The sequence below is a fragment of the Lates calcarifer genome, linkage group LG13 (assembly GCF_001640805.2).
Source record: "Lates calcarifer isolate ASB-BC8 linkage group LG13, TLL_Latcal_v3, whole genome shotgun sequence".
Lineage (NCBI taxonomy): Eukaryota > Metazoa > Chordata > Actinopteri > Centropomidae > Lates > Lates calcarifer.
In genome coordinates this window covers 11797536-11824547 of record NC_066845.1, presented here as the reverse complement: position 1 = coordinate 11824547, position 27012 = coordinate 11797536, and the positions used below count along the sequence as shown (strand labels likewise).

Sequence of the window (27012 nt, the reverse complement as noted above, 5' to 3'; positions counted from 1 at the left end):
TGATGTCTTGTTCCAAATTTTTGGGATTACTTGGGTGGTTTTCGTTACCAAAGCCCCAAATTCTCCATCTTCATCGCTTATACTGATTCTCCATCAGTGTCATTTTGTGGCACATCTGTGGCAGTTTCAGGGCATGTTGCTTCAGATAACCTTTGTTAACCCTTAACAATTCCATACCTAAAAGTCCTGTGACCTTTATCAGGAATACAGATCTGGCATTCCACACAAGCCTGGTCACACTTGGATACAATCGTTTATATACAGACAGACATAAACACACCTGTTTGCCCTTTAACACTGCTGCCAGCCTGTTTGAATTCAAAGATCGACAGATTGAGCAGTTGTCTTAGATAAAAAGAAATACTTTGAAGACTTGAGGTGAGCTGATTTAAAGATAAAACTTGTACAAAAAATAATACTTCTGTAGACATTCACAGTAAAATGAAAGAAGAGTTTATTGAGCCTGGTATCACATTCCATCTGACTGTGAAAAAGAAGCTCCTTCTATCATTTCTTTCACATTACTCCTTTCCTCTCTGACACTAATTCATACCTCAAGCCACACTGCTTCTCTCCTTTCTCTCCTTTCATTCTCCTTCCTCCATCTCTATCTCTTCAATCTTTAGTCACCCCATTGTGAGTGATATGCTTCCTATGTTGTCACTATCAGGTGCTAAACCTGAAGGGAACAGGTCAGAGAGAGGTTTTTTTTTTCTTCTTTTGTTTCCAATTCTGCTTTGTCATTACTCCTCTCTCTTATCAGGCCTCGACAAAATGAAAACATAGCCCAAGGCATGAGGGGTTAACTGGGGCCACACATGTCAGAGGGGTAATGTGTAGCCCTCTGTGTTGGTAAAGTCTGGGTGGATTTCTTTAAATGCAAATAAAACATCAATCTGCTATGGTGCACGCAGATTCTGATTTTAGCGATAGCCGAATGGGTGGGGACACTGAACGCAACAAATTCTCCAAAGTTTACTTAATATACTTACATGTTTACTGAAATTTTAAACACAAAAGATATTTTGCAGCTAAAAATGTATGTTTCATGTCTTCAGATTACTGTGAAGGTGGCTATGAATTTAACTGGTTTCTAGGGCTACCAGACAGAGACTGCACAATATAAACAAGAGGGACTAACAATGCATTAAGCATCCATTAGCATATTTTAACAGCCACTGACATGAATATGTGGCTCATTTCCACAACAGTGTTTATGGCCAAGAGAGAAACGCCTAGAGACTGATTTGTTGGACAGCTGAATTAGTATTAATACTACAACACACATACACACAAGTTGGGGATACACACCCGTGACGTTAAAAAAGTACAGAATATCAGGGGGACAAATTTATCAAGGCACAGAGATAAGAGGCAAGTGCCAGGTGATTTTCAAGGACAAGCTGAAAACACAAGAAAGCTTTGTAAAAACCCTTCTGGACCGCAAACAATGAAGTGTGTGAGCCAAGACCCATACTGCGCAATCTACAACCTCCATCCATCTTCACTGAAGCCAGGATGTGTGAGAGAGCATGGATGGGGAGGGTGTGTGTACATGTATGTGTGTGTGTGTGTGTGGGTGAGAGAAAGTGCAGAAAATGAGAACCAATCAACAAGAACCTGCTGAGGTCACTACAACATCAATGTGTTTTGCAAATGTATTATCCTCTCGGGGGTGGCCTGAGTTTGGCTCTGAACACAAACACGGCCATTGAGAGAGCGATCAGTGGGTTATCCCAGCAGATTGCGGTGCTGTCGTAGAGGGGGGTATGACTCAGAACACGTGACATCACTCGTGCTCCGCATGATGCAGGAAGGGGAAAGACCACCTCACGGGCTGGCCGCGTTGAAGCAATCATAGCAGACTCCGTTGGGTGGGTTCATGGCTCGCTGACAAGTGTTTCCCAGAACCCAGCTACCCGAGGGTATACTCTCTGCTTGTGTGTGCTTTTAAGTTTACGTTCAAACCCCCCTGCTTACATAATCAATTACATTCGACTGTCAAGTTTATTGCACAGTAAAATCAGCTCGAGGAAGGTTAAAACTTGAGAGTTTCACTAACAGTCTGCATCATTACTGAGTCACGTCGTGACCTATGACATCACAAGGAGTACCGGGAATGGGCGAAAGTTTTCTATGTTCAATACTTGCACACCCTTTTTCATCAAGAAGTGGTGCATGTGTAAGTGCTACAAATGGAGCACAGTGAAGCAACAGTAAATTCTGATAATGGTGCCCTATGAGTTCAGAGCACCATCCTCCACCCTATCTGACTAATGCACGCATTATTTAGTAGCTTTGTGTTTACCCTTTAATATGCACTATTACAATCATGACCCTATCACCTAAACCCTGGCGATACCTGGGGATTACATTTTGATAAAGCTCACACTTTGTGCATATTAAATCATAAACCTGCAACTAACTGCCAGCAGGTCTCATTATGTTATATGCTGCATTGGTTAGGTTCTGCCTTACCCCTCGGAAGCCTTGGTTATTTCATTTTGAGTAATTAGAGGGTGAGGAGATGTTTCAGTCTGGTCATTATCATCAGTATTGCTGTTGCACCATATAATGACGCAGGCAAAAATGAAAACACTTTAACTTGTAATGCCTATTTATCGATTCTGAATTGCAGAGAATGGTTTGTTTAAGGGCCTCAGGTGCGGTTGTCCTTCTGATGACATTCACTACCATATGCGCACACGCACACACACACACACACACACACACACACCTGTGATGAGGATAGTTGCCTCTTGGGAGGGATGGATGCTCTGATCTGTCTCCTCTTCTCCATCCTGACTGCCATCTTCATTCATCATTACACGTTTGAGAGGAGAGGACAAAGTGCTTCATGTACATATATCAGTGTGTGAGGGACGGTGTGGAACAAGAAAGAAAAAATGGGTTACACGAGTGAATATGATTTAGAAAATACAGCATCTCATTTTACTGTGCTGGCAAATCCTTTAGGTAATCATTTTTCAGTATTTAATATTATTGACCACAAGGGATAGTGGCAAAGCCAGACATATGAGCAGCAATTATGAGTAAAATATTCCATCCAAACTCTGTGGCCTGCAATGACGAAGGGTATAACACAGGCTTGTAAAAAAAAACAAATTAGCCATTGTCAGTGTTCTGCATAAGCCAGAGGTGTGGCAAACCAGATCTGACAGCACTGTACTGACCTGCTCGGAAACAAAACTTGCAAGCATGCAACTAAAGCAATGACCTGAATTTGTTAATTTATTCTGAAATTGATCAAAAGAGAAAAGTTACTGTCACACAACAAAGTGTTACTCATGAAATGTTAATCCCTCAGTTACACTGTGCTGTGAAGCATGAAGCCTGTGTGAATGTAGTTTTAAATAATCAAAATAACATTTTAACCTTATAACTGTGCAACAAGTAGTCTGGCATGTAGCTACAAGTAAACAAGAGTAGAGCTGCAGCAATGAGTCCATTAACAGAAAGTAATCAGTTAATTAATCAATCAGTCCAATCAGTTTTCTAATAAAAATGGCTTCTAGCTGCTGAAAAGTGAGAGGTATTATATTTCCAGGTTGTCTGTCTGTCCATCCGCATTCTTGTGAATGCAATTTCTCACTAATACCTCAAGGGAATCCCTTCAAATGTGGCACAAACGTTCACTTGGACCGAAAGATGAACTGATTATATTTTGGTGGTCAGAGGTCAAAGGTCAAGGTCACTAGGACTACACAAAACACGTTTTTGGCCATGGCTCAGGAATTCACACCCTAATGAACTGCAACTGTAGTGGTAATTCTGGTAATTCTAGGTTTTTAACGACCACATACAATTATAACTAGACAAACCCTGTGTGGAAAAAAAAGTCCTTTAATCAGTCTGCTGACCTTTGTCTCCTCTCCTCGTCTCTCTGCTGGTCAGTGGTCTGTTGGAGCTGGCGGATGGCGTCCTGCAGGCCTCGTATCTTTGCCTTCTTCTCGTTCAGCACCATGACAAAACGTGAGTACAGCTTCCTCTCCAACACCTCCTTATCCAGAACCTGCTGCTCCAGCCTGGTGAGAAAAACACACAGACACCAATGCACATGCAAAAACATACGTGAAGAGACTCACATTTGCAAATTGCACACATGTGCGCATGCACACACAGAGAGTCAAATAACATGTTTTAGAAGCTGACAGTGTTTGTCTGCCTTCTGAGAGCAATTTCCTGAGAAGAATGATGCTGTCGTCTCCACCCTGTGGAGTCACTCAGCCTCCGTCTCTGGCAATGCTTCATTTGTTGGCCAAGGAATGAACACACAGATGAATAATTAGACAAAAAAATGATATTTAAGAAGAGGTCAAGTGCCAGTGATATAACATGAAAGATGTACAAGTGAATCATTTGAAGTTAGTTCCCAGAAATCATAAGCACAGTCTGCAATATCCATGGGTGGAACCCACAATACTCCTAAAAGGGCGACCAGTGATGATGTCATACTGGGTGATTGTTGTGGATATAAACAGCTGGCAGTGCGACTTAAAAAGCAAAAGGAGCTTGCATGCAAACAAGACGATCAACAAATAAATACCAGCACTGAACATCTTAAGAAAATAATTAGATTCTGCCAGGGCATTTTCCATTTGAACTTGCCAATTGCTCTTCATCATATATTATTTCACAAACACATTTTTTCCTCCTTATTCTTACTCTGTGAGAATTCGCTGGTGCTCCTGTTTCAGTCTATGGTTCTCCTCCAGCAGCTGGCAGTTTTCATACTCCAGATCTGTGCTGCGCTTTAGGGACTGGCCAATCATCTCCCGGTTCAGCTCTAGAGGGTCTGGAGCTGGCTGGAGCTCCACAGAGCCCAAGTCTACCTGAAGGGTGGAGAGTAAGAAATTTGAACAAGGAAAATGAGAGAGCAAGATCAAATAAGTCTGAGCTGTTATGTTTAAAAAAAAATGCATGCGCATCAACCACATATTTAAAGCAATTAAGTTTTCTCCACTCCTCAGTTGAGGAGCTCAGCAATGTGGGAGGACCTCACTGTACTGACAGGTGACAGTTAAGGTAGTTCATGGAACATGGTAAGCATAACCTCTGGGTGCTTCTCTTTGAGGATGCCCGACTGGGAGGAGAACACAAGACAGATTTAGGACTACATCTCCCAGCTGCCCCAGGAGTACCTGGGGATCCTCTAGGAGAAGCTAGAGGAATTTACCAGGGAAATGCACATCTAGCACCATAAGACTGAGATGAGTAAGAAGTCCAATTTAAGGCAATAACCTTACAATCTCATCTAAAGCAGCTTCAAAATCTGCTTGAACTGAGCAAGCATTTGCACCTCACTGCTATCCAAAGAAGCCTTGCAATATAGAAGTGCAATAAACCATTACATCACATTTTCTTTGAAGTGGGAGACTTTTTAGGATGAGGTGTTTTTTTACTGTCTGGGAGAAATACAGGGTGAATTCACTGGTCATCAGTGAACTATCCAAGACAGCACACAGTTTCCTCTCTGTTGATTTTTGTCGGTGAGTCTTTGGAATCACAGGCAGGCTTCAGATGTAATCAAACATTCCTCATTTGGTTTGCATTTTGGCACTTAGTCACAGAGCAGGGCTGGGGCTTTGCAGCTGGCTACAAAAAAACACAGAAATTTTCTAACATTTACTTGACGTGTAAAATTTTCGAAATTCGACTGTAACCCTCCAAAATAGGACTCAATTTATGATTTGCAAACAGCAACAGCAACAATTAAATACAGAATGCCCTGAAGTACAGAAACAGTGTTCGGCCAGGAGCGAGTGTCTGCTCATCAAAGCTGCCTCATGAAACATTTTCAAACAGCAGCAAAATCTTTGTTTGCTTGTCGCCTTGGAGATTCTCCCATTCGCAAACACACATACACACACACACAGCACACACTGACGCACACGCAGACAGAAAGGTACTTCTCATGATGCGCTGGGAAACCAGAAGGTGATGAGGTGCTAAATCTTCACTGGGCCACGTCGAGGTCGCAGACTCACTATAATAAAGTCGCCATCTTCAAAAGCTCCCATAAAATACTTGTCATTTTTGTCCCAGGTTGATTCTGTCCTGGCAGGCCACACAGCTGTTTTCCCCTCCGCTGGTGAACCTGAACATGTTTCGCTTCATGTCTCTCCCACAGCTAGCTCAGCCTACCTGTCTATCCCTGTTAATCCTCTGTTCTTTGGCGGTCCCTTTCTCTCAACGCCGAATTTTGTTATCTCCTCTTCACTTCCCATGTGTTCTCCCCCTCCCTCTCACTTTGTCTCTAAAAATTAATTCACATTGACATTGAGATTATTCTGCTAAAAATATATTTGCAGAAGTTCTCTATAACCTCTTAGCTCTTTTGTAATTGCACAGGGCAAACACTGCCAATACCCACTCTGATCACTACAACAGAATCAGTGATTTAACAAAACTCATCTTAATAGGATCAGGAGACAGAGGAGACCACCCAGGATCTAAAGGACAACGAGGATCCCAGGAACTCATAAAAATCTAGAGCAACATCAGGATGTCACAGTGATCTGGTGCAGGCTCCTCTCAAGGATTTAGAGGGAGTTTGCGTGACACTGGGCTTCATAAGTCAGAGGCCTGGTAAAAACTAGTGATGATCAGCTAACATGCAACTGATCACCTCCACAAAGATACACCAACTTGCACACTGTGTGCAGTTTGTGAAGGCTTTCATCATTCCGCAAACCCACCTTCCTTTTTTTCCCCTCAAACCCTTCCTCTAATTTTTGGCTACCTGTACCTAAATCTCTACTGTGCTACCAGAGGAAAGTAATTTGGCAATAAATCAGCCATGTGACAAGGGATAATGTGAAGGCTTTGAACACTGACATGCTGAGTACACAAAAATTTCCCCACTTTCAAGAATGTTGTAATGTCCTCACTCACTCCATTATAATAACTGGGACTTTGTCAAACTTTGTCATCAATGTTTTACCCACTGACACGGTTTAAGACCATAAATCTTCCTGACCAGCATGTTAACATAGTATTACCAGTTTAAGACACCAGATACAGAGATCTAAACTGCTGGAAGCACAACCCTTATTTACTGAATTAACACTGAAAATAGAACTCAGCTGCTGTTTATTTCATCCTCTCCTATCCTTTAAATACCAAAGGTTGCATGTTTCACTGTCTTTACTTTCAGGGTTTCTGAGAAGACCTGCTGCAGTAAACATGCAAATTCCACATCACCAAAAGTTTACCTTTCGCTTACTGCGTTGCATGAAAAGAGGAAGGATGCACTAAACAAGATAGAAATCTGAAAATGCAGGGAAGTGGCATGCTAACGTTTTACATATTAGTTCCTCGTTGAAAGACAGAAAAAGGATAAAAAGCTCTCTTTATCTTCTTGAGCTCTGGCTTCCCTCTTGAGACACAGAGATAAAGTTAAAGGTCAGTCTGCACACTGTTGCCAACCTCTGCCAAGGTGTGGGAGGTCAGACTGTTTGTCTCTAATGCACAACCCACTGCCACATTTTTGTATTGTGTTTCTCAACTAAAACAGCACTGAAATAAGTGGATGGTTCTTCACAGTTGCAACCCCTAGCGGCATTACACATGACTTTTATGACACATGGTGGGCTAATTTTTGACCATCAAAAAAACCCTGAGGCCAAGTTCTTGACTTTGTATATGACATTGTCTACACCCACATTTAGTAAAATATGTGAATGTAAAATCCTCTTCTTGGGATGAAGTTGTCCAACATTGTAACGTGGTCCAGTGTGCGTGTGTGGTCTAACTGTTTGTTTGTGTGTGCGTCTCCAGACAGCTAGCCAGACCATAAGGTCAAACCCATGGAGAAGGGGTGACGTAGGTGTGGGGGACAAAGCCAAAAGAACACAGTCCCAGTGAAAATGATACCATAACATGCAGTGGGCACAGAGGACACAAAGCTTTCCTTATCACGCCGTCCAACACACTGTTGGAGACCCCCATGAATTATCCCCATGAATCAGAGGACAATTACCCTCTTTAATCAATAATTAATTGCAATCAAAAGAATAAAATTTGAAGATTTGCTGACAAAACGTTTGCCAACAAAAATTATAGGGTCCACATGCCTTATAATTTAAAACATCATAAAAATATAGTTGAAGATATCAGCAACCAAAGAAACTTTTTCCTGTCTTTCTCTCTATCTGAAAATAAGTATTATGTCCACGGGAACAGGGAAGTGAGTGGGTGAGCGCTGTGTGCATGATGACAAAGAGACAGTGTTCAAGGGTGGGCACGGGTGCTCAGAATGGGAAGTGTGGGCATCGAGTAGAGATCAGCTCGTCCCATCAACTCCCTCATCCGTCATGCAGAGGCGTGAGGCCAGATAAAGAGCAGGAAGTGAGGGGCGACAGCAGTCAGTCCATCCCTGATAACACAAATGTTCTCATAAACAGCGGGTATGCTTTTACTCAGTGCTGACTTGAGAGCAGATAGTACGGAAAAAACACTTCATTTCACTTAGGTGTCCTTAAATATTGGGTTTAGAGATGTTTGTAGCAAGACAGGAATATATTATTAAGGTTATTTCACGTTAATATAAACATAAACCACAGCAGCAAAATACAACTCAATGGAAGACTAGGGTGACTTGCTGGTGGTGACAGCAGGAGAGATGTGTCGGTGGATCAGACTCTTCATTGTGGTCAGGATTTAAATCTGGCCTCCAGTTGTACCACAATTTCCCAGACACTTAAAGCAGAACAAAAAACCCTAAATACATCTGCAAAAGCCAAACATAAAACCAATATGTCCTCATTTTTGCTTTTGGTGTTTGGAAGATTGCTGATTTTAGTTTTTTTCTTGAAACCACAATAAAAGCAATTCTGGCCACTTCAAAGAATTTAAAATTTGCTTCACCAACAATAAATTTAGTGGGCATTTCTCGTCTGGTTTATCCAAATTGTTAACACTAGTTCAGTGCCCGCTCAAACGCCAGCATGATTGCTTAGCCTGCGTTAATCTTGAAGCTTGTTACTGCTAGAGTTGGCTGCTGCACTCCGATAGGGTCTGTGTGACGGCTTAAAAAGTGCTGTCCCAGTTGAGCTCTGCCTTTCTTAAAAACCTGGGCAGGTGTAATCTGTTAATTGTGCGGGTGATGCACTGCCCCTTTAGTGTATTTCCACCTTTTTTCACATCAAGTGACATTGTGACAGTAGTGTTTGAAGCTTTCTCGAGAACCACTCGGAAACACTGCACTTCCTCAGGTCCTCAGCAATACACCTGCAAAGTCTGAAGTCGATCAGATGGACAAGCTTCAAGTAAATCAACAGACAGACAGACAGATAGATATTCCCCCATTTCTAGTTATATTGACTAATATCATTAAAAAGATCAGTCTCTACATGTAGGTACATGCTGCTCTTTGGTATAAGCATACAGATGAGTGAAAATACCCTATACAACACAAGAGAGACCCTGTGTTTTATCGGTTTTATAAAGACTATGAGTCATGCTAGTAGCACTGACAATATAAGTTCATGAATAAAATTATGTAAAAAAAAAAGTATTTAATTTAATAACAGATTTAAAAACAAATTGATGCTGATTGACTGATTTATTAAGTGCCATTATCCTACATGTCAAGATTTGCTGTGTTTCCCTTAACTGCTTAAATACAGCAATGAAAAGCTTCGCAACTGACTGAAATCAGAGGCTGAAAATCATTTCAGTGGCAATACTTCTGTTTTGTAAAACCAGAAAAAAAAAATCTCATCAAAGGATGACTTATTCTTACATTTGTCTCCTGTTTGCAGATTTTCTAGTTCTTCCATAACATGTTATTATGGTGAATTTATGCACAATGAACTAGACAACCATATTAAAAAATACCAGAGGGGTCAGACACAAAAAGAAGAAAGGAAGAAAGAAAAAAAAGAGAAGGGAAAATGAAAATAAAATGGCTTTAAGATCTATCAAGCAGAGTGGAAAAATGCTAAATATAAAAAGAAAGGGAAAAACAGACAGATAAAGAGCATTAACAAGTAATAACTCAAGAAAAACATTTACATGAAGACAGGGAGCACTAAAACCAGCCAATGAATACTGATATATTGATAATCTATTATCTGTAGTTTTCACTTTTGTACCATTGTATCACCTCCTGATATAATGATTGATCTGGTGGACTGAATTTCAATTACGTCCCCAAAAACGCTACATGATTAGAAGTGATCATGTGTGATTTACAAACAAACTGATTTTTATTATTATATTTTTAAGTAATGTTGACAACTTCGAGCAGTGAATGTACAAACACCCTCATAAGTACATATTGTATAATTTCACACTTCAGAATTGGGAATGATTTAATCAAAATGAGAGAACACGGACTACTCCAGTGAAATGTCTTGCTGGCGTCACACTACGCAGCTGGAATCCCCAGTGAACTATAACACAAATCTATTTGACAAACATAAAACATGGAACAATCAGTGTCACATTCATCCACAGACTCATCCAGAATCCTGTGGTTTCAATCACCACAACTGTCAAGAGTCCCAGTCTCCATGGATAGAAGCTAGTCTGAAGTGAGAACTGAGCTGTAAGCGATACAAAAGTGACAGTTTTTATACAATGATGGGAAGCCCCTGAATAACTGATCAAACATTTGTGTGACCATCTTGCTGATTATCACAGAAATACATGTTGTATTTCACAAATCTCTGCACTTTTCCTTAAACAAAACCAGATGTGACAAAGGCAATAACGATTGACGTAAAATAGGACATGCTTAAGACTAAAGTACCATAGTACCATAGGGCTAGTCTACTCAGCTTAACTTCAGTGAACTTACAATTTGGCCTACATAAAAAACACTAAACTGGAAAAAAAGTTTCATATTTGAGAGCCAAATCGAAGTAATCTTAAACAGATGTACAGGATCTGTTAATTCCAGTTACATGCTCCAAAGTCCTTAATCTGCAAGACTATTAAGTGTATGTATTGCCAAGTGTCAGTACTGGAGTTTTTTCCACCAATGACAGATTGGTACTTAAATAAGCATTAAGGAGGAGATAATGTCTGACTTAGCCATGTAAAACACCTGCTTAGTAGTAGTTTAACAACAAGCACCCAAATTACATTCATCATTACAACTTCTAGGGTCACATTCATAAAATATTAATGTCAGGTTAAGTTCACCACCTGTTTTGTCTCTACCCTCCTTTCTTCTATTCCCAAAGGAAACTTGCCTCATTTTTGGTCATTTCTGCACCCTCAAATTATCTGGCTGGGAAAATATGTTCCACTTTTTAACCTGTGGTGTGTTAAAAAAAAAAAAAAAAAAAAAAGGCAAACGAGGGAGAGCAAGAAAAAAAAAAGAAGAAAAGAAGCAGGTGTTAGACAAGAGTGGTAGTTTGCACTTAATACAAACAGCCCCCCCAGGATTCTTAGATTTGTGTCTACACACTTACCACACACAGTGATGATTACTGTCTGCAACAATGTGAGCATGGATTACACTTTTAAAACGCACACTTGGGTCTGGACAGATTTGTCAATCATTTTGTGTGGTCTAGTAGTTCCTTTTGGCAACAACTGTTCCCCGTGCAAAAAAACAAGAAACAGGAAAAAAAAATGTACACCTACACAAATAAGAGAGCTCATTTATGTCATGTAAAAACCGGTGAAATTGTTGAACTTGAGGATTAAAAAGTCAAATTATTTGTCTGTCTCTGTCTAACATTAAGTTACAGTTATCCAGACATCAGAAATGCATTGTGGATTAGTGTCAGTATTAATAATCTATTATTCCATTTTTTAAAAAGTTCTGACTAACTAATATTACCACTAGGGTTGTCCCTGGTAGTATCCCTAATAGAAGTTGGTCATTTATCTTATTTTGAGTCCAAAAGAGAACGCATCCATGTAAACAAACAAACTATCTTGATATCTTAATTTCATTGCTTAAGTATGGAATGTAGTAGTTACATGGGAAAGAGTCGCATACAATAAAAACAATTGATTTGTCAAGTATGACATAAAAAAGGCTGATAGCCTGGCAGCCTCATTTACAACCAACAGAATGTCTGCACATGTTCCGGCATGGACACACACATAGGCACACTTGTATACACGGCCCACACTCAGAGAGACAAAGAAAGCCAGGGGGAGTTGGAGAACGAAAAGAAAAAGGCTCTAATCAACTGTTGTTTAACATTGTTAGATGGGGACGGCCCTGTCCATAAATCAGGGGTTTATGGTCTCTATAGTGTCTCTAACCCCCCTGGCCTTCTCCCTCTGGTCTCCTCTACCTGCACAGCACTCCCACGACCCCGAGTGAAAGGCAACAGCATCCTGTCACAGTTTGGAAGAATAACACCAAAGTCCGCTGCAAGCAACATGACCCATCCTCCATCAAACCTGTCACTCACTGTGTAAGAACTACCTTAGCAAAGTATACAGTACATGCCTCTCAACATTGTCTTTGTCAGTGACTGCTGCATAAATTTAACAAGAGATGTGCTTTCATGTGGGGAAGTGATTGTGTACATTAATGCAAGCCAACTCCACTTACCATTTAACCAATTTCCAATCAATAGACCTTTTTCTCTTAACATTTACTATAGCCATTAGACAACTACCTTATACTGTTGATATTGGATGACTGGTAACAAACTGAATGATTCCTATCTGCGTTTTTTTCTGCAGTGGCCTGAGGGCGACCAAGCCTTTCTAATTCTGCTATAATGTTGGAAGACTATAAACCTTATCTTTTTTATAGCCCCTTGTAAAAACTAAGACTTCCTTTCTATTTTGTTGTATGTCGTTAGATCCATTTATCCCCAGGGAACAGTGACAAGAGATAAGTGCATGATGTTGTGGAATTCATGGGCGAACCACTGATATATCTACATGATTAAGAATGACAGCTTTCTAAAACTAATCTTTAAACAGATTCCTCAACACTTGCCTTTCAAACTACTTTCATTCCACTTCAGTAAATGACTCTGCTTTGCCTCTGTTGGATGGTTTATCACTTTATGTATGACGTGGCCCTAAATACGAGCACTTTGTGCCTGTGATGAAAAGCACCCAAAACCAGTTCCAGCAGACATCGTCCAACTACAGAGCCACAGTGCCAGCAGTTTCAGTTCCAGTCCAACCTTATGTTTTATGTCGGAAAGAGAGGTAAGCAGTTTAAAACTGCAGACATATTAATGTGTGCCATCTACAGGCAAGATAAATATTACCGTGTCAAAATTGCAGACATTGCTGGTGGAGGCATATTGTTTCAGATACTGGTAAAACAATGAAATACAATCCAGAGAGGCCATTTTGAGAAATAAATTCATGAATTTGAACATTTATCTCAGTGACATGTATCACATTTATCTTTCAGTGATCGTTAGGTAAACAGAAATATGGCATTCATATTACAGAAGAGTCTGCCAGAAATGTACACCTTCATGTATTTGATTGAACAGCATGCCAGATGATGCTACATTGAGATGCAGCAAAAGCTGAGCCAAGTCCAACTTTTTCAACTTCCCAGACAACCCTGCATTTTTAAAGCCCTCTGTGTTGGCATTACAGCTGCGCCAATGCAGCAGTCCCAGTGAAATAAATGAGGGGGCTGCATTTTTTATGCAGTGCCATCGTCTGTCTGAACACAGCCTTAAAGCTGCTGCTTGTGCGACTTTGTTTAAAGTTTGTTTTGTTAACTTTAAAACCTGAAAATGTAAAGGTTTTGTTAGTTAGATCATACTGTATGTCCTTTTCAATACTGGTAACAGTAATTTTTCACAACAGACTAATAATAAAAATCTACCCAAAGCTTTTGCTCACCGAGACATCATTACAGATCTTCTGAAACGAGAGATGACAGTGATCTGGAGTAAGGTGGAAAGAATACACCTCCTTGTTGCCTCCTCTCCTTCCTCCTCCTCTTTCCTCACTTCTTGTTAGCGCTTGAAGAAGATCCTCAACATATTTTTCCCTTGTGACTCCCAGTTCATTGGCTTCCTTTGTCACATCATCTTCTGAAACTGAACACAAAGGTGCTGATGAAAGATTCAGTTTTTTCTTAACGGCATTTTTCTCATTTTTGCGTCACGTTCAGGTCATACAGTTGAGAGTAACCAGACAGAGGGCAAAGAAGTGACAGCTAACAGCAGAGCAAAACTATAAACACGAATTATGTGGTAATGCATGGATGCACGTGAAAGGTGATTTGAAGGGAAGCATGCAGAGAAACCAAGGGGAATGTCATCAGCTGTTGCACAGCTGCTCACACAGGGTTGAGGGTCCCAATTAACACATCAAACACAGAAACACTGACGACCCAGGAATCTGCACATAGCTGTCACAACCCAATCTCTGCCTGTCAACTCTGCAGATGGACAGCGATAGAAAACTAGGGAGCATTTATGTTCCAGGTGTCCTTCCACAGAATACGTACTCATGTGCATATATAACGACAGACACACACACACACACACACTGAGCACTGACTTGCATATACAAAGACAAGCCTTGTAGAGTTTAATCTACTTTATACACCTGTAAGCTGCAAGACAGGAGTGAATGGGGATGATGAAACAAGGTCATGGCTGTCCCTCTGGTTAAAGGACCAACAGTTACAATATTATGGCATGGAGTTTAGCCAGGTGCCTACACAGTTTGGACAGCTGGATGAATGGTAGACCTGGTGACACCCCAGTCTAGTCGATGGTCATAAGATGTAAGTCTGTGTGGTACATGTATGCCCCAGATTTGTGGATAAAATCACAACAAGCGTGGCATGAGAATATTGTGTTTTGTTTACTTTAACTGGTCCTTGATTTTTGACATGTTTTTGATAATTTACCTTCTCCGATCCATGCTGAGCTGCCATCAGTGAGGGCTAGTGTGAACCCAGCACCCAGGTCTACTGCCCAGTTCACTTGCAGGAAGTAGGGAGTATCTGGATCAGTAGTTATTGCTATCTGGCTGACTGCACCACTCATGTCTCTCGTGTGGCCTTCAGACCTGCAGAAAATCAAAGACAGGAATTCAGAAGCTCTTAAGAAGGCATCATTATGATTCATTTTTCCAGCAACAAGCCCATTGCATTATGCTCAGGATATTTAGTGGGCCTACTTTGGTCCTAAGCCCTCCTTCAACAACAGCCCTCCAATTAGTCAATTTTGATGTTGTAAGGTTGTGTTAGTCTTCTAGTTGCATCAATGCACCTCATTGTTTCACTGCTTGGATTTGGTAATAAAAGTCTCCATGTGTGTCTTTAGTGGGGGTCTCCCTGAGTCAGTGGAACCACATGGAGATTAAAAAAGGTTTTGGCAGGTTTCTGTGTGGGAGAGTGGGCTCCCTGACCACCAGCAAGGTAATTACATGCTGTTAAAGATAAATAGAAGAATATTACCAAAAAGGCTCAGTTGCTGTCTGATTAAACTCAGTGTGTACATTTATCCAAAGATATGCACTACAGATATTTAGATATAAGAACTTAAAGCTCTCAAATTAGACAGAGACAACTGTCAATCAACTATTGGTACAATGTCTCAAGTTAATTCATCTATAGCCATGCCAGACCACAATAAGCAAAGCAAAACCTGTAAGATCCACACTCTTATTGTTATTTGCCAATACCACACAGTTAAATGAGTGCAGAACAAGGTTGTTTAGTAATGTCACCTTGCCCTCAGGCTAATGTCGTGGCTAGCTGACTCACTGCTACAGTTAAAGTTTAGTCTCCTGCCAGGATATGCTCAACAGATTGATTACAAAAGATGTTGACATTAAGGATTACAATATAATACATACAACTCTTTTGTCCTTTTGGTTTAGTGTTACACATCATTTTTCTTCTGCAAAGGCTTCAGAAACTTTTACTTGATTACGGATATCCAGGCCAGAACATGTGATTACTGCTTCCACATGAAGTGAGAGGTGAGTTGGACATCTTCCCTGCTTAAATACAGGGCAAAGTGTGTGGAGACGGAGGGAAAAGGACAGGTAAATTGGCAGTTAGCCAAGCTGGACATGTTGGAAAAAATGAAAATGAGTGCCTTCGGACATTGTGCTATAAGTTATGACATGACAGCACGTGTTTTTTTTGTATCCCCCCATCATATATGCTGACACAGCAGTTGGTCAAGGTTATTCAAAATGAGACATAGTCATGCCCTTTCCATGCACATACACACACCAGTGCATGTATATGTGCACACACGCAACAAACCTTGCAACAGAGTTGACCTTTTGTGCTTCAAGAAAGGGGTACAGCTGGATGAAGGGGCAGAACAAGATAAGGGGGCTGAAGGGTTCAACTTTAACCTCATAAAGTGAGCCCAGCTACTCATTAGTTACTGTAACATCTGTTCTGCAGGGACGATGACCCTGTGGTAATGACAGAAGGACACTCCAATTAAATAAACAGCGCTGTCTGTCAGGAATGGTGAGCTGAGCAAAGCCTTCAAAGTCAATCCTGACATCTTCTTGTTAGCATCTGTTCAGTTACTCGATCAGCAGACACAATCACTGGAATGCTTAAACCATCAAACAAAGCTCCCCTGTAGCTTTGACACACAGCCTTCATCCTCTTTTCTTATGCCCTCTGTAATTTTTTTCCCTCAACCTTTTCATTGTCATTTCTTCTGCACTGCCGCTTATGAAAACTGCAAGACATAACTCTGTGTTCAGGAAGTAGTAGGCAAATGAGTAACAGAGAGCCTCTAATTATGCATCTTGTGTCTTAAATGAGGAGTTCATACAGGGCAGAAAAAGCCAAGGAAGTTAACGGTCTCCCCAGTGAGTCCTGACAATTAGGCCAGTCCTCTCAGTTTCCTTTCACTGGACTTTCACCTCATGCTTTCTCCAATTCAAGATGAAAAGGACAACTCTTTGGCTAGTCCTCTGCTGTCATCATCAGTTGGGGATTAAAGCAATGCTGTCCTAAACAGCAGCAGGCTGTGCCATAGCCATTTAGTTTAAATTGTTTCCAGGTATTAGCTAACTTAAGCCACTTGACAAAAACGTGACAGTATTAGCAAATAGCAAATATAACATGTACTACAATGAATCAAGCCCCAAAGAATAAAACATGTATCTAAAAATGTGTCTGATCGTGATGGAGGCAGAATTAGTTAAGTATCACCATAACTTGAATGATGCGTGCCTCAACATAAAGACCAGATTTGGACAAAGACTGTAAGTTAACCATGGACACTAGTACTAATATTCTTGCTGCTTGCAGAGGAGATGATATAGTGGTAATGAGTCAGGGTCATACTCCGGCAATGTGTCTTCATGTCAATTCAATTCAGTACATTCTCAGTGGATTATGTGGTCAATGCAACATGTACAGCCTACCATAATGCATTTGTCTATCAACTCCTTGAAGTGAACATGCTCCCTCAACATATTCTGGAATAATAATTGTAACTCTACTGCTAGCTTTGAAGCCCCTCTTAAACAACTGGGTGAAAAATGAAGTGGAAACAGAGGATGAACAATGAAAGCACTACTGCTGGCAGCATAATTTAGCTGAAGAAAATATATAGTCCACCAAGCCACCCTCTTCTAATGGAGTCTTTCTTTACAAAAAAATTATTCTTCATAGTGTAGTGTGATATGTCAAACATTGGCATTATTTAAATTCCACTGAAATCACACAAGCAATAAATATTACTTGAGTTAACAACATATTTCAAAATAGAAACTGTAGCACAAAGAAAAAGTCATTTGCAGTCTACTGGAACAAACAGGAGTGAGTCACAGCCAATAGCTATCACACCAACTTCAGCACTGCATTCAAATCATTGTCCTCTTGAGCTCAGCACTTCCATATAATGATGAATACAAGATCTTGCTAACCCTGAGTTCAGCTGCACAATAACAGGTGATTTTCACATCTCCAGTACTCACATAGGCATAAGTTAAAGTTGTTACCATAAGTCACAAATCTTTTCAATGAAGATTATGACTGTGTACAAGTAAAACGACCTGGAACAATACATACATAGCACATACTGAGGCTACATCAAGCCTTCATTTGACTGCAGTAATCAGACATGCATGTTCTCTGCTGTAGCCTTAATTGGTCAGTGCACTGTAAACTTCTAAAACCTAATCACATTAAGAGGAATGTGAGTCTGTTTAAAGTTTACACTCGCTCATCTCTTGCTCCTAGAATTCGACAACTTTGTCTCTCTTATTTTTCACCAAGTTTCCATCCGCACTAACTGCAGTTAAATATGCAAAACATTATTTATGTGTGGTTTACAATCTGACAGATTTCTTCGTACATGAAGAGTTCTCTAGGAGTGTCTCGGAAGGAAGGGTCGAGGGGAATATGAAACATGGTTTAAATGCAATCAAGATGCGTGGCTGGTTGGAGGGAGGGGACTTCATTGTGAAAACTTTTAGAGAAAAGTGGACCACAAAAATGTCAGTCTTACATCACTAGCAGAGAACAGGATCTTTTAGGCTAGCAACCTATAAATGCCAGTCAATTTTTTAAATTAAAACCAAGGATTAGTTTTTTTTATAATGACTTAATTGTGAAGTCTAACCGATGACAAAAAATAAAAACAAATTAACATCTCAAGTTACAAATGCTTACATTCTAGAAGCTGTAACTATGTCTAAACTTTAAGTCACGAGGAATTTGCTTTCTGGTGGACAAATTTGTGAGCCAATACTCACATAGGCGTAGTCTTTGAACGCTACATATGCTTCACGTTATACATGTTCACTTCCCTCTCTTTCCCAGATTTTATTGACAACCTAATGAAATATCATAACAACTTCCTGGATCCTGCGTGTCTTAATCAACTAGCCATGCCTGCCTTCACCAGTGCAGCACGGTGGAACAATCTATTATATTATCAGTGTTGTTAATGCTCCTTAAATGGCAAGGCGTCGAGTCTCTAACGTACAGTGGTTTTCAGTCATTCAGACCGATTTCTCTGTAATTTTGGTGTGGGTAAAACACTTAATGTAACACATTTTCCATAGCAGACTTACGGTATTGTGGGGGCTAACTACTGCGACGTCCAAACGAAGTACTTTTTGCATGACAATGGAGACATTGCAGCTCACTCTGTTGACAGTTTTTGAGAGACGTTTCAACCTTCAACTCTTGTTTTCTCAGCCAATAAGCAAACGAGGTTTTGCGGCGCAGTGCGTAGTTACGTTACGTAAACCCCTTAGGTTACGTTACGTAAGTTCCAGAGAGCAGGAAGTGTGATGTGGCTTTGACTCCCAAAAATGGTAAGTTTCTTTTTTGCGAAATGATTGCATTTGCTTAGCTCCTTTCAAACATCACTTAAAACATACATTCTATGTCTAGCCTGTGTCAGCAGTATGCCGTGATAGCAATTAATGGTAACGTTCGGTAGAAAGCAGGGCGTATAGTAAACGCGAAACTACCTAGCTAGCATTGGCTAGCTATGATAGGCTAACAGTTTAGACAATCTAGCCATCACGTTATGTTTCTGTTCGTAAAGACCATTGTATTGGTGGTGTGTTTAATCATGTAACTTGTGGTCGGTTGTCCACGCGAGTCGTTTGTTAATATAGCCTAAAGGTATTACTAACTGACGAGTACAACGAATACGAGCATCGCAATGTTTTGAGGTGTTTGCCACGTAGCTGCACTACAGGACTGGGAGCATGCATTTATGTGTGTGCGTCTCTGTGTGCATTGTTGATCGGCATGACGAGGTTGTTTATAAGCTTGCAATAACGTAAGTATTTGTAACAAAAGCGTGTAAGTAAGCAACCTAATTATTCCCTGCAAACTGTATTAAAATGAGATCTTAAGGACATGCAGACAGTTTTGCTTTCACCTTGTAGAACCAATAAACACAGCCAGGGAAGCTAGATAATGGCCACAGACAGAAATCACATAACATCTCAACGTAATTGTTATAATGTATCTAAATTACAATAAGATAAACAATGAGCTCATGGAAATATTATTGTACTTATTTACTATTGCAGGAATGTAATTAGTGCCATGTTGGAACAAAACAGAAAAATCATAAAAGTAAAATCTTAAGTATATGCTTTAATGTCCTTGCTGTTTTTTTAAACATCAAACTCAACTCAAAACGTCTTTATTGCCATTCAGTGTTGGATCTCTGTTTCAGCACGTGGCAGTATAAAAGTATAAAATATGGATTCTTTTTTAAGCCATAATACCTTTTAGGCATGTGGTTGATCTTGAAAATGACTATACATACCAATTTATGCTCGTGCAGATACACTTAAAGAGGTTAATTCTGAAAAAAAAAAAAAATGTGTGGAAAAACATGCTATCTGGTCATGACTCTAATTGTGTCAATATAGCCAGCCCACTTCTTTGTCACACCAACAGAATGAGCAGCTAGTACAACAACATTCCTTGTAACGGGTAGCATAACATCAGTGTTAAAGAAAATGAACTACAGTGAATTTGAAAGTTTCTAAATGTTATGACCCATTACTGGCAAACTGCGCTAGCTCATGTCTGTACTAAATATATTATTCTCTTTCAACTTGCAGTCGGCCATTTTCAACTTTCAGTCACTGCTTACAGTGATTCTCCTCCTGATCTGTACCTGTGCCTACATCAGAGCACTGGCTCCCAGCCTGCTAGACAAGAACAAGACCGGGTATGATCAGATGCCATTTGAGACCTAATGATGAAGCTGCCATTGAAGTCTTAAAATACCTGTCTTTGTCTATTTGAATGAGACATTATGTCATATATGTTATATCAAACTGTATAACCAAATCATTAGTGTTATTACACTCATCACCAGCAAATATGCTGTGTTGCTTCCATCAGCACTTTAACATACAAGTGCTACGCATTCTGCTCAATCTTTCAACCGTTACCTTTTTTGTTTTAAATTACAGTTGATTCAATGAGATGATGACAACGTGATTTGATAAAGCTGATTCTGCTCTAAGTAATAATAGAGTGTATGCATATAAAGCCCCACAATGTAAGATTATTCATCCCTCTGTGACTCACTGTCGCTACTGAGGACATTTGCTTATTTTTTTTAACTAATAAGCTCTTCTTTAAGGTGAATAAAGTAGCAGAAAGCCTTAAATTTTCATAATTACTGGATCATTATTATTCTTGGATGTACAAACTCAATGATTCACTTGTAATAAGTCTGGCACAGCCCAGGAACAGCCGCACACACATTCTCACATGCACACATACACACCATTGGAGCAGGGAGGGACATCCTCTATAGACAAACACATGAGACTGAGAGTGGCAGATGGGATGATTTAATAGTTTTCCCTCTTGATTGATTTGTTGACTAAGGCATGAGCCATTATTTGTATTGATTTGGTGCCACACATTATGCAAATAATTCTTCTGTGGTAGGGATAGGCTTAAAATCTGATGGGAACATCATCTCCAGGCAGATTTTAAGAATTTTATTCATTACAAAAAATATTGTTGAAAATGTAATGTTTACACCAGGACTATCAACAACAAAAAAAATTTACGATGGGATGCTGACACCATCTGGTCAGTATGGAGGTTAGGAAGGTTGGATTTTAAACATGCACGGACACACTGGCACACACACACACTTGCTCACACAGACCGACAGACACATCAGAAAAGTGAAGGCCTGGAATGTCACATTTGCCTCAGCTGTCACTAGAGATAAAAAGGACTTGCTCACTGTCCCCCTCTCTTCAACTGTGCACACTCCTTACATGGAAATAGACATCTGACGGCTGCCTGGGTTTTGTAGGAACATGATCACAGTCCTCTTATTAAGTCGTTGCAGAGGTCAGACTAGCAGTTTCTGTATGTACTGCCTTGATATATCAACACAGCACCCAATATTCTTTTATTACCTTTCAATATTGCAACAACAGTAATTTCTGGTTGTACATTTTAATGCAGTAAAAAGACAATTAAGTTTTGCAAACCAGCAAAATGAATGGAGGCAGAAAATTGTTCCTGCTTATGATTTTTGTAATTATTTTCTCTTTTAGGCTTCTAGGAATTTTCTGGAAGTGTGCCAGAATAGGTAAGCCTGTCATTGTCTCATACATATTACATAATATCAGTGCTTAACAATGTAGCATTGAACTTTACATTATTTCCTCTCTACAGGTGAGCGGAAGAGTCCCTGGGTGGCTTGCTGCTGTGTCATCATGGCGTTTAGTATACTGTTTCTACAGTAGCAGTCCAAAGAAAACCGCAAATGGAAACATTGGAGAAATGAACAAACAAGAAGGCATGGACAATAATGATTCCAGAAGCACAACAGGACCTCCAGTGGCTGTCACTTAGATAATGTAAAAATGGGGACCCGTCACCACTCACCGTAGCCACGGAGAGAGAAAATGTGTCTGTGTGGGAGGAGGGGTGAGCTGATAGCCCCAGAGTGTGTCTAGATCCCTCCACAGACTTCCAGGTCTGTCCTTGTGTTTGCATATGTGGAACGTTTACTTCAGATGTATGCGGGTGGGTGAGGGCCAGTTCTTTGTATTATCTGCCATTTAGTTTCAAGGAAAATATAAATCATAATGTGCGATCAAATGATACATTGTTTGTCCAAACATTTCAAACAGATTTTTCCCCCCTTGAATTTGTCACAATTGCATCAATCTGTTTGAAATTCTCCAAAAAAATTCTCCACCATCTTAAATGTTCATGACTGTTAAGCGATTCACACAGAGACTTTGTTTGCTGTATCTAAAAATGGATCATACTTCACAGCAAACAAAATGGTGTTATAGCTCTTCAGATGTCAAATTGTCCCATATATTTGTTGCAAAGAGCTGCTGATGTTTTTAAAGTCAGTCAGTTTGTCGTATTTATTAAAGAACCTTTTTGGAAATCTGGCTTGAGAAGGCTGATCTTTGTCATTAGTTGTTTTCTGTTGACATCTGTTCATGTCCTGGGATAATGTCACACTGTAAGATGAAGTGTCATTAATTATTGACTTGAAACATGCAAAATATACATGTTGATGACAACCTGTAAATGTTCTGTCAATTTTCTCTCTTTAAGAACTTGATTACACATCATCAACATGCAGCAACTTCAACCTTAGAGAGTTTCTTGAGTAGTTATTGGTTTAGAGGAAACTACGACTTCAAATATTGCTGCACAAGGTCACATCTGAAGTATAGTGCACAGGATTCTTCTTGGGGTAAGATGGACAGTGAAGAGTTTGCGATAACCTCCTCTGTAACCTCACACTCAACACTCATCTTCACAGGGTTTGCTGCAAAGAGCTGTCAGCTGATTGTACCTCACAACATGACATTGCCAGATATCTGTCTTGTATTTACTTCCAGATATTTAATAGAAAGCTGGATTAGAATTGAAAGCAGGTTATTCTTTTATTTTTCATTCATTCAAATAAAACCTTAAAACTAATTCCTACAAGTACTGGACAAAATTCAGGAGACTGTGGAGGATATCCAGAATGTTTTTGGAAAAGTTACGAGCGTGCGTAATTGCTGATTTAGATGACAAATCCTGGACAACCTTGGCAGCACAAAAGCATAACAGAATGTGACAATGTTTTTCCAAATACTACGTGTAACAAGCTTAAATTATATTATTCCTATGAAAGAGTTGTGACAAGTTTTAACTTCAGAACATTGACTTAATTTATACTGTCAGCTGCAAAATTTGACCAATTTGTCAAATCCTAACAAATGCTGACATGAAAGAGCACAATTATATTGTGGTTTGGTTGTGAAAATTTAAAAGAAAGGGGCAAATTAAAATCAGAGGCAAATGCTGTAAGTTGTACTGGATAAAAACAATCCCACACACACTTCCTCTCTCTTGTGTGGTGCAGAGGACTAAAATAAAGGAGGGCACTTGTTGACACCCACCTTTGATACTCTGATCACTGATGAGTGTCCAGATCCCAATACCGCCTCCACACACACACACACACACACACACACAGTTTCCTTGTTAGGGAACATGGATCCCATATTGGTGTGCATCCGTTTTGGCACTCCCCAGTTGAGATAAAGCATTAAGTGAAGCCTGCCGGTAAAGTCGTTATCATCGGGCTGTGACGCAGATACAGGAGACACAGAGGAGCAGGAAGCTCTCAGTCATCTGCTTCTATCTTGGGGAGCAGAGATACTGGTGGGCTGGAGGGACATCACTGGGTCGATGAACCAAGCTGATCTCTTGGGTGATGATGAAAGGAAAACGATATGGAGGTGACCTGAAGTCACTTAACTCCAGCTGATTATAGCAGCTACCATCAATAGTCCCATTACACGTAGACTGACTGTGATTGTTCTGGTTATTTGCACCAAATTAACAAACTCATTAGAGGAATATTAAGAAATATCCTACTGAAACAGATGGTTGGCAACTGCAGGCTCCTAGGCCATTTGGGGACAAAATTAAACTCAAAAGTACTTGTTTTTTTTTTTTAACTTTTTGGGTCAAAGTGATTACTCTTAATCTCTCTTAAATGGTGGGCACAGTTGCTAAACAATAACAAAGAAGAATATCTGGCAGCAACTCACTGACTGTATGCCTAAAACAATATTTGGACTGTTCTCGCTGTTTCTAAAGTGGCCTAATGCAAGTCCTGATTTCTGTGTTTGAGTTGGCTAATCAAAATTTACTCAAGTGGATGCCATATGGCTCAGGACACAAGAAAATAGACCTTTTTCTGTTCAGTGTGTCTGTTTTACATGTCATCTGTTGAGCATCATTACCTCCATCTTCCAAGGTTTTTTTTTCTTTTCTCAACTCCTGCAACCCCGGGCAAGGCTGGTTTCAAAAGTGTGTGAATTAACAACATGTAACAGTGTGTGAGTGTAAATGGAGCTGGTTTGTCTTCAAGTAGAAGTTCTTATCTTACGCTCGATATTGCTGCAGCCTGTATTGTCCTTAAAGAGGCTTAAGATAACCCAAACGATGAAACTGCAGTGCATTACTGAATCATATGAAATATCAATTTCCCTCAGCATTTGATATATAAGCACGTTGTAGATATTAAAGATTGTGTTTTACAGTGAAAGCCAGGGCCAATGAATTCAAACTTTGTTGTACTGACTGTACACTGTAGATACAGTCTACAATTAAAAAAGAAAACTTGATGATATTTTTTAAAACTTAATATATCTACATTTGACCACTTTTATGCCAAAAGATAAGTCAACATACTCCCACCAGAATTCTAATGAGCATTTAGATCTCCATTTAGGAAAATAACATTTACATACACCACAATTAAACAGTTAACCAAATAAATAAAATGTCAAAAGTTTGAGAAAAGTGGTTTTATATTCTTGGCATTTGTTAAGACATTTCTGTGGTTGGGACTCCTGACCTCAGTATTTCTAAAATCCTGGCTACGGTTTTGTTATTTTTAATGCAAAACCTGCACAAACTTTTTTTTTATCATCTCTTATAAATGAGGCCCACTCGACACTCACCAGAGAGCCGTTTCTCCTTGAACCCGCTTGCCTTTTGTTTCAAAGGGATTAGAGGAGCAGCCAAGAATGTGACAGCATGAGGTGGCATCAAATTTAGACGTCTAATCCAAAACACCTAATTTCACACAGCGTGGTGGTTCATGCGTCATTAATTTACATGAATAATTACGCCAAATGTCAGCTGTGTCATTAGAAACCAGAGTCAATCCCTTTCTGCAAAGAGGTGCGTATGATTGATGCAGATAGTCAGGAGTTGTGTCGACCTCACTGATTGGAACAACACTGAGCTCATTCAGTTAAATTTCCAGATTATCATCTTTTATTATTATTATTTTTATTTTATTTTTTTCCCCCACGGTGATTGTAGAAATTACTCTCAGATGGAAATTTACATTGAGGCAAAATCAAATAACCCTGAATATTTCATTGCATTCGCTAAATTTTCCTCAGCAGATAAGTGGAAAGATCTGTAATGTTCCCAGTGCACACTCTACACTGTAAGATATGATAATATCCGCAATAACTAATATCCAAAGCCTTATACATCATCATCCATAAAAGCTCCAGCACAAGAGTATTCAAACCATATTACTCTAATTTCCTCGGCTCTCTCCTCCTTTGATCATATAGGAGAGGTTCTTACAGTCTTTCTGAGGACTTCAAAGGCAATCAGGCTAATAAAGTCTCTACCATCCCCTGCTGAGTGAACCAGAAGCGTCCAAACAGACCATGACCCTTTAAATTTTCAAGTGGAGCCTCCTTGAATCACTACACTGACTCTGCTTGTGGAGGGAATGAAAGATGAATGAAGTGAAAGAAAACTGCAAAGGAGGGGCATCAACGGTGAGAATGTGAGAGAGATAATGACAGGGAGAAGCAGAAGAGGAGGAAAGCATACAATACATAAGTACAGTGGATTAGTCCTTATTACACCACTGGTGTATCTCAGTGATCAACCTCCCAGTGACCCCCTATTTTCCTCTTTGGTTAGCTATTTATTTAAAAGCTTGTGGCTTCTTGGTTTACTGATACCTTGGAGGGCAAGTTCTCTCTTGTGGCTGCTCGTGGCCTCGGCCACAAACCCAAACTCCTCTTTAGACATAGAGGATTACAAAGGCTACAGTATGATAGATTAAAAATGCCTGACATCACATTCATACTGTAAAGCCTTTGTTCTGTCCTCACTTCCTCATTAGGAATGTGCAACCTTCGTTTTGCAAATGACACGAATAACGTTGCCAGCTGAAAGACACCAATATCCTCCATGTAGGGCAAGTCTGGGTCGGTGGCAAGCCCGATGACAACGTGTGTGAATGGGCCTACAATGGACACTGGATAATTTAAACAGCTACACTGTACATTAGCTTATGTAGTCCCATCCAAGGACCCAGGCCCTCTAGGTCACTCTAACTCCTTCCATATGCAATCTCTCTCTTTTTTTTTTTTTTTTACCAGAAATTTTATGGTAACAAGAGAAAATTTTAAACTTGGTCCTGTTAGACAGCTCCCTGTGGCCACAGAAACTGGGGCGCTGCATGTCTCCTTTGAAGGTGGCATTCGCAGTTTGTTCAGAGGACATCCCACTCC

General features: G+C 40.0%; 2 protein-coding genes across 4 annotated transcripts in view; one reads left to right on the top strand and one right to left on the bottom strand.

Moving 5' to 3' along the window:
* The window catches only part of LOC108878628 (DNA repair protein XRCC4), a 28746-nt gene extending 9625 nt beyond the window's left edge, over window positions 1–19121 (bottom strand). For all 3 annotated transcript variants that reach the window (XM_051075115.1, XM_018669519.2, XM_051075114.1), the window contains exons 1-6: window positions 18997–19121; window positions 14840–15000; window positions 13819–14018; window positions 4687–4853; window positions 3882–4046; window positions 2738–2853 (exon numbers count right to left, since the gene is read on the bottom strand). In XM_051075115.1, the coding sequence (XP_050931072.1) occupies window positions 2738–2853; window positions 3882–4046; window positions 4687–4853; window positions 13819–14018; window positions 14840–14978 (787 nt within the window). In that variant the 5' untranslated portion in view covers window positions 14979–15000; window positions 18997–19121. The remainder of the gene's footprint in view (window positions 1–2737; window positions 2854–3881; window positions 4047–4686; window positions 4854–13818; window positions 14019–14839; window positions 15001–18996) is intronic.
* tmem167a (transmembrane protein 167A) lies at window positions 19095–22838 on the top strand. Its single transcript, XM_018669520.2, has 4 exons — window positions 19095–19242; window positions 20518–20627; window positions 21988–22022; window positions 22109–22838. The coding sequence occupies exons 1-4, from the start codon at window positions 19240–19242 to the stop codon at window positions 22177–22179; spliced, it is 219 nt and encodes a 72-aa protein (XP_018525036.1). The 5' UTR covers window positions 19095–19239; the 3' UTR covers window positions 22180–22838.
* The last annotated feature ends 4174 nt before the right edge of the window (window positions 22839–27012 follow it).

Coding starts and splice junctions, on each gene's coding strand:
- tmem167a (XM_018669520.2), top strand. Junction 20,628..21,987: donor CTAGACAAGAACAAGACCGG/GTATGATCAGAT, acceptor TTTCTCTTTTAG/GCTTCTAGGAATTTTCTGGA. Junction 22,023..22,108: donor CTGGAAGTGTGCCAGAATAG/GTAAGCCTGTCA, acceptor TCCTCTCTACAG/GTGAGCGGAAGAGTCCCTGG.